Source organism: Myotis brandtii, unplaced genomic scaffold (genome assembly GCF_000412655.1).
Source record: "Myotis brandtii unplaced genomic scaffold, ASM41265v1 scaffold389, whole genome shotgun sequence".
Taxonomy (NCBI): domain Eukaryota; kingdom Metazoa; phylum Chordata; class Mammalia; order Chiroptera; family Vespertilionidae; genus Myotis; species Myotis brandtii.
In genome coordinates this window covers 547552-556123 of record NW_005364914.1, presented here as the reverse complement: position 1 = coordinate 556123, position 8572 = coordinate 547552, and the positions used below count along the sequence as shown (strand labels likewise).

Here is an 8572-nt window from a genome sequence, read left to right as displayed (position 1 = left end):
GCAGGAGGCAGGCAATCAATGATTCTCTCTCATCATTGATGTTTCTATCTCTCTCTCCTTCTCCCTTCCTTTCTGAAGTCAATAAAGAAATATTAAAACAAAAAGGCAGTGTGATTTTTCTTCCTATTAGAAACTAATCAGAATGAAATTCTCTAAGAACCCATAGTGATGTCCTGTGCTAATTAAAGGAAATGTAAAAGCCGACATTTCCTGCCCTTTTACTTTTAGGCAAATGACTCCAACCAACTCTTTCTGGGTAAGATATCAGTGCTCTGAGACCATGCATTGATGGTAGAATCAATCTTACTGTCCTGGCAGTAGCCAATGAAATTGAACACAGGCTGGGAAGCAACAGTAGTCAGGAGCCATTGCAGGGATTTGGCTTGCACTTGACTTGTACTCTCAACAATCCCGTATTAGTTTGCTGTGGCTGCTGTAACACATTATCATAGACTCAGTGGCTCAGACAACATAAATGTGTTATCTCCCAGTTCTGGAGGCCAGAAGTCTAAAATCAAGGTGTCGGCAGGGCAGCATTCCCTTCAGAAACTCTAGGGGAGAATCCATCTCCTTGACTTCCCAGCTCCCAGAGGCCACCTGCATTTTTTGGTTCCTGGCCCTTTGCTCCATCTTCACAGTTAGCAGCACAGCATCTCCACATTTCTCTCTTTCTGACCTCTGCTTACATGGTTCATTGCCTTCTCTCTCTTATTTTGAGCCTTTTGTACCTTTTTTATAAGGACCTTTGGGATTACGTTGGGCCCACTGTAATAATCTTCCTATCTCAAGATCTTTAATTTAATCACATTTGCAAATTCCCTTTTGCCCGGAGAGTAACATATTCCCAAATTCCGTGGATTAGAATGTGGGCATCTTTGGGGAGGGGGGTGTTATGCTGTCTATCTTACTTACAAAGGTAGGTGAGAGATCCCATCATATCCTTGGTCTGCAGAAGTGTCCCTCCTAATAGAACAAAGAGAAACTGACCTCTCAACTCCTTATTATCATGAAAGATGCCAACCTTCAGTGTTTTCCTGTTCCTAGTTCTCTGGTGAGAAGCCCATTGCACAACTCAGTTTTAGGGCAGTTGTCCCAAAGGACAGGGGGAATTTCTTTGCAACATCAACACTGCCTTCTAACCATCCCATAGACACGTAACATAAGAGGCTCTTATGAAACCAGAGAAAAACTTGGATTCATATTTTTCTCATCTTGTTGTTTGGCAAGGCTATTCCAAATATAAAAACAAACACCAAATTCGTAGGGAACAAGATTAATAGCGATGACTTCCTTAAAGTTCAAAACCTATATAGGTTTTGTTTTTTTTAAAAAAAAACAAAAACAAAAACAGAAACAGAGACTTTCAGTTTCTGGTTCCACATCTAAGAGGTCGCCACTCTGTCCAAACAAGTAAAAAGTTGAACAAACAGAAAAATCAACAACTTGTCTTGTATCCCTAAGAGAGGGGAGGACACAGACACAGGGAAAACCGTGGCCGCCAAGACTGCAAACAGCCAGGCTAACACAGGGAGGCAGAACTTACGGGAACGCGTGGGAGCCAGTGCCAGGGCGGAACGCTTAAACGGGAACCAAAGACACGCTGGAGGCTCCTCAGTGTGGACACCTCTGAGAGGTAAAACCCTGGGACTCTGTCACGGGAGCCCCCACAGTTTTGTGAGATTTACCTCCAGGAGCTCCACCAGGCTGTCACAGTAAATATGGGAGAAGAAGCTTGTGCTTCCAGCAGGGTGAGGAGACAGCCATTTTGAAAGTCCCACGCACTCAGTTCTTAGTAAGACCTGCCCAGGGCCTCACCTACTGGGTATTTCCAGAGCCTAACTGGCCTGGGGGAAAGGAAACACTGAACATTAGCTCCATCTAGCCATCCTGTCCTACCTGAGGGGGAGAGAAACTAAGAAGCACTTGTGAAGCTCACAGTCCAGAGGCACAGGCTCACTGAGACTGAGACCTCACCCCAGGGCTGCAGAGGCCTCCCTCCCCTAACAGCTACCTTGCTACAGGCCTGCTTACAGCAGTTCAATCGACCTGGTCCATCATGCTCACTAGCAAGAAAAATTCACAAGATATACCACAAGGCAAAAAAATACAACTTGAAGAGACAGAGCAAACATCAGAACCAGACAAGGCAGGGATGTTCAAATTACCAGACAGGGCATTTAGAACAACTGTGATGAATATGTTAGGAGCTCTAATGGGTAGAGTAGACAGCATGCAAGAAGAAATGGGCAATGTAAGCACAGAGGGAAATCCTAAGAAAGAACAAAAAAGAACCAAAAAACAGGGTAACAGAAATGAAGAATGACTTCGATGGGCTTATTAGTAGACTGGACTCAGCTGAGGAAAGAATCTTTGAGCTTGAGACAATTTGAGGTGAATAGAAACCTCCCAAACTTAAAAGCCAAGAGAACAAAGACTGGAAAAAACACACACCCATAATATTCAAGGACTATGGGACAACTGCAAAAGATGTTACAAATGCATAATGGGAATATGAGAAAGAAAAGAGGGAAAGGAGCAGAAGAAGTATTTGAAACAATAGTGACTAACAGTTGCCCCCAAATAAAGTCAGACACAAAACACAGATTCAAGGAGCTCAAAGAACACCAAATAACATAGATGCAAAAAAACAACAACACACACACAACAAAACAAAATACCCAAAACTGGCACCTATGCATATCATTTTCAAATTACAAAAGATGAAAGATAAAGAAAAACAATCTTGAAAATAGCCAGAGGAAAACAACCCTTACCTATAGCAAAGATAAGAATTATATCCAACTTCTCCTCAGAAACTGTGCAAACAAGAAGAGTGTGGAGTGAAATAAAATGTTAAGAGAAAAACCTTCACACTAACCTAGAATTCTGTACCCTGTGACATTATCCATCAAAAGTGACAGAGTCTCCTTCTCTTCACCATCTTTTCTGCTCTCTGGCGGCCACAGCTGTGAAGGCCGAGCTGTGCAGTTTCAGTGGGTACGAGATCTACCCCGGACACGAGAGGTGCTACACCACGAATGACGGGAAGGGTTTCCAGTTTCTTAATGCAAAATGCAAGTCGGCATTCCTTTCCAAGAGGAATCCTGGGCAGTTAAACTGGACTGTCCTCTACAGAAGGAAGCACAAAAAGGGACAGTCGGAAGAACTTCAAAAGAAAAGAACCCGCCGTGCAGTCAAATTCCAGAGGGCCATCACTGGTGCATCTCCTGCTGATATAACAGCCAAGAGGAACCAGAAACCTGAAGTTAGGAAAGCTCAACAAGAACAAGCTCTCAGGGCTGTCAAGGAAGCAAAAAAGGTGAAGCAAACATCTAAAGAGGCAGCAATGGCTGCTGCTAAGGCTCCCACAGCGGCAGCACCTAAGCAGAAGATGGTGAAGCCTGTGGAGGTTTCTGCTCCCTGTGTTGCTGGAAAACGCTAAGTTGGCAGATGAGATTCTTAAATAAAGACCTGACTATAACTGAAAAAATAAAAAAAAAACAGTGACAGAATTAAACACTTTCTCAGACAGATAAAACTTGAGGGAATTTATTACTAGTAGAAACAAATGTGAAAAGAAATTCTTTAGAGAGAAGGAAAATAATATAGGTCAGAAACTTGGATCTGCATAAGGAAAGGAAGAACGTCAAAGAAGGACTAAGTAAAGGTAAAATAAAAAAAACATTCATTTTTCTTATTTTTAATTGCTCTAACAGATAAAAGTCTGTTCAAAACAATAACAATAATGTATTCAATTATGTATATACTAGAGGCCTAGTGCTTGAAATTTGTGCATGGGCAGGGGTCCTTCAGCTCGGCCTGTACCCTCTCCAATCTGGGACACCTTGGGGGATATCCAACTGTCTGTTTAGGCCTGATCCTGCAGAGACATTCCTCTCGCAATCCAGGACTGCTGACTCCTAACTGCTCACCTGCCTGCCTGCCTGATCGCCCCTAACCACTCTGCCTGCCAGCCTGATTGCCCCTAACTGCTCACCTGACTGCCTGCCTGGTTGCCTCTAACTGCTCTCCTCTGCCAGCCTGATCACCCCTAATCGCCTCTTCCTCGGCCCCCCAACCCCCCCATGGCTTTGTCCAGAAGGATGTCTGGAAGATGTCCGGTCTAATTAGCATATTACCCTTTTATTAGTATAGATATTTTATATATCTACACTTATGCATGCTTATATATAAGTGAAATGAATGACAGCAAAGATATAAGGGATGGGAGGGAGGAATTTGGATTATTTTCTTACAAGTACTCTATATTACCTGTGAAATGGTATAGCATTATTTGAAAATGGACTTGGATTAGTTGTAAGTCATATTGCAAATTCTAAGGCAACCACTAAAAAAGGTGAAAATATGAATATAACTGATATCCTAAGGAGAGAAAATGGAATCATATATAAAGTTCAATTAAAACCACAGAAGTCAGAAAAAGAGAAGACAAAAATAGAAACAAAGAACAAAGGAACAAGTAGAAAATAGTAACAAATATGGTAGAGCCCACTATATTGATAATCACTTTGAATATCAATGGTCTAAATGCAACAATTAAAAGACAGAGATTGTCAGAGTAGATCAGAAATCAAGTCCACTATATGTTTCCCACTCTAAATATAGACACATATATATTAAAAGTAAGTGGGTGAAGAAAAATATATACCAGGATAACACTAATCAAAAGAAAGCAAGAATAGCTATATTAACTTCTTTTTTAAATTAATTTATTTTTTAAAATATATTTTTATTGATTTCAGAGAAAGAAAGGGAGAGGGAGAGAGAGAAACATCCATGATGAGAGAGAATCATTGATTGGCTGCCTCCTGCACACCCGCTACTGGGGACCAAGTCCACAACCCAGGCATGTGTCCTGACCAGGAATCAAGTTGTGACCTCCTGGTTCATAGATTGATGCTCAACTAATGAGTCATGCTGGCCAAGCTAGCTATATTAATTTCAGAGAGTATATTTCAAAGCAAGGAAATTTATCAGTGATAAAGAAGGGTATTACATAATGATGAAGGGTCAATTCTCTAAGAAGACAACAATCCTTAATGTGTATGTGCCTAACAAAAATGTGTTAAACTATGTGAAGCCAAACCTGCAAGGAGAGATAGACGAATCCATATCCATAGTTGGAGACTCCAGCACCCCACTACCAGAAGTGGACAGATCCAGCAGGCAGAAAACCAGTAAGACTTAGTTGAACTCAACAGTACCATCAATCAACTGGATTTAATAGACATCTATTGACTACTTCATCGAACAACAGCACAATACACATTTTTCTCAAACTCACACAGAACATTCACCAAGATAGATGACATTCTGGTCCTTTAAATGCACCTTAACAAATTTCAAAAAGTGTAAATATGCAATGCCTGGTCTCAAATCACAATGGAATTAAACTAGAAATCAATAACAGAAAGATAACTATAAAATCCCCAAGTATGTGGGTATTCAACAACATACTTCTAAATAACACAGGCTGAAAAAATAAAACAAAATTAAAAGACAAACAGTAAACTAGAAAAATACATTTGCAAAATGTATAGCAAGGGGTTAATATATTCAATATATAAAATACAGTTACAAATTAACAGGAGGAAAAGACAAATACTCAAGAGGCAAAATGGGCAAAGGAAATAGACACTTTACAAAATAAGATATCTACATGTGAAAATGCTTAAGCTCATTGGTATAAAGGGAAGTTAGACTAGAATAACTTGACCAATATAAAAATAAATAACTAATTCTAGAAAATATGTGTGCACCCTCTTGTTTGCTGGTAAGTGTGTGTATGGTACAACATTTCCATTTAACTGGTAATATGTATTAAAGCTTAAAAATTGTATACACTCAATAACCCAGAAATTCCATTTATAGGAATTTATCTGAAGGAAATCAGGATTACAAAAATTGGGCTGCAAAACTTTTCCACATAGTTCATTTTATATGTATCTATATATATAAAACCCTAATATGCAAATAGACCGAATGCCAGAACAACCCGTCGCTATGGTGTGCACTGACCACCAGTGGGCGCATGCAGAATATGGCGGGTGTCGGCAGCAGGTGGCAGAGCATGGAACATGGCGGGAATTGGCCGCAGCAGGATGGTGGAGCAGGTGAGTGGGGGTGCCAGATCAAGGTGGGGCTCTGGTCACTGTCATCAGGGTGAGCCTCTGGTGGTTACTGAAAATACTTTGCTCCCACATGCTTCGGTCCCACCCAGCACTAGCACCCGCTGCCAGCTCCTGGCGCCAGCCCCGATTGCTCAGGGCTGTCAGCTGGTACGAGCGGCAGCTGCCAGCCCTGATTGCCCCTGAGGGCTTCTCCACCTCCCCCTGCTCCTGAGGGGCAATCAGGGCAGCAGCCACCGCTCGCACCTGCTGACGGTGCTGGCCCCAATTGCTCCGTGGCGTCAGTGGGTGTGAGCGGGGCAGCGCAGTCAGTGTGTGGGAGCAGCGGCAGTGGGAGCAGGGCTACCAGCAGACAGGGGACTAGGGGCTGTGGCGGGAGGGGCTGGGCAGAGGCATGGGGGATGGACCGAGACCTGCCCCTGTGCCCACTGCAGCCTCACGGCCCACAGTTCCTTTCAAGGTGCATGAATTCCTGCACTGAATGTGTGTGTGTGTGTGTGTGTATTCTAAATATGAAAGGAAACAATCTGAATATCTGAAGAAAAGATTGGTTTACCAGATTATAACCTTCCATAAAATAGAATTCAGTCATTTAAAATGAGAATTGTATCCATTCAATCTTATTTATTATCAGAGTATGTTTATTGTTTTCTCTCACTAAAAAAACAAGGGCAGGGACTCTTTAAGTGCTGTGCACTTAGTGACTAGAAGAGTGCATAGCATGCTTCTAGTTTTTTATATTGATCTTAGAGAGAGAGAGTGAGATTAGAGAGATTTGTTATTCCATTTGTTTATGCATTCATTGGTTGCTTCTTGTATGTGTCTTGTTGTCTGGGAATCGAACCCACAACCTTGGAGTATTGGGATAATGCTCTAATCAACTGAGATGCTTGGCCAGAGCTAAAATATGTTTTCAAATAATAGAACAGCATATGAAACACAATTTAAAAATAAAATAATCAAGATAAAAAAATTTATGGAGAGTATGATGTGAAAACAAAGAAACAAAAAGATTTGAAGAAAACACATCAAATGTTTATACAGATTATCTCTGGATGATGAGATTAAAGGTGATTTAATATTTTTCCTTGTACACTTTACAGTTTCCAAACTCACCATAATGACCATGTATTAATTTCATAATTAGAAAATTTTTAATAAATTATAAATGTGTAATAGTGTATTTTGTCAAATTCACATCTGTTCTTCATAGTTTCTTTTAGAACTGGCTACTCAAAGTGAGGTCTGTGGACTTATAGAGCTATCCTGGAAACTTATTTCAGACACAGAATCTCTGCTTCACCCCACTACTATATCAGAAGCTGAATTTTATCATGATACTTACATACCTGGTATACACATTAACACCTGAGAAGCACTGTGTTAGGGTACTCTCAACTGATCATTGCATTACTGCTCTGGGTTGGCTAATTACTGTCAAGATGTAGCATTTGGCATTCTGCACAAAGAATAATAACACTTCAAATATCTTTCTGGTATAAAAATAACTTCTGCATATTTTTAGTGGCTTAGATGTCAATGATTCAGAAATACCTGGGTGAAATTTGCCTTTGGACTGGCCTCTGTCCCAGCGCTTGCTGCTGGCTGGTTTACCCTCCGATTCAGCAGCTGCTCAAGGCCCTCACTGCCCTCTTCCACTCACCTCATTGACTCCATTCACTCATCCCTGCCTGAGCTACCTAAGTCAGCTTTTGCTCACCTGCTGAGTCATGCTTATCTGTATGTTCATGTTCCAAACAGTATAATATTCTGTCACTCTGAGATTGCCCAAACAGAGATTTATGGGGTCAGATAGACAACATTTGCTTTGGCAGAGATTGATTTATTTCAATCATTGAACATTTACCAGGTATTTGATTAATAGGACAGTCCATGACCTTGAAGCTCTCTTGATGAATGGCGGGGATGGTAGGGGAGGGGGAGCATCATTTAGACAGGGGTGGGCAAACTTTTTGACTCGAGGGCCACAATGGGTTCTTAAACTGGACCGGAGGGCTGGAACAAAAGCATGGATGGAGTGTTTGTGTGAACCAATATAAATTCAAAGTAAACATCATTACATAAAAGGATACGGTCTTTTTTTTTTTTTTTAGTTTTATTCATTTCAAATGGGCCGGATCCGGCCCGTGGGCTGTAGTTTGCCCACGGCTGATTTAGAAAGACCATGCAGTTAGCTGGCAGGATATGTACCTCTGAGAAGACATGGGAATGGAGCATTAATGGTGCCTGGGGAAAGTCAGGAAGGATTTGGGGAGGAGGTGACATTCTCTGTGATCCCCAATCCCCCAAATGAAGTGACTCCCATAGTAGATACATGCCCGGACTGTGCATATATTACTTTTTAAATTGTCATCTTCCCTGGTGGACTGATAATTCAATGACGGCACACAATGTGGGTGCTT

The 8572-nt window shown here is 41.4% G+C and overlaps 1 protein-coding gene across 1 annotated transcript; it reads left to right on the top strand.

Moving 5' to 3' along the window:
- Nucleotides 1–1006: 1006 nt before the first annotated feature.
- On the top strand, nucleotides 1007–3483 carry LOC102242172 (60S ribosomal protein L24). Its single transcript, XM_005872691.2, has 3 exons — nucleotides 1007–1051; nucleotides 1462–1633; nucleotides 2967–3483. The coding sequence occupies exons 1-3, from the start codon at nucleotides 1007–1009 to the stop codon at nucleotides 3440–3442; spliced, it is 693 nt and encodes a 230-aa protein (XP_005872753.1). The 3' UTR covers nucleotides 3443–3483.
- Nucleotides 3484–8572: the final 5089 nt, after the last annotated feature.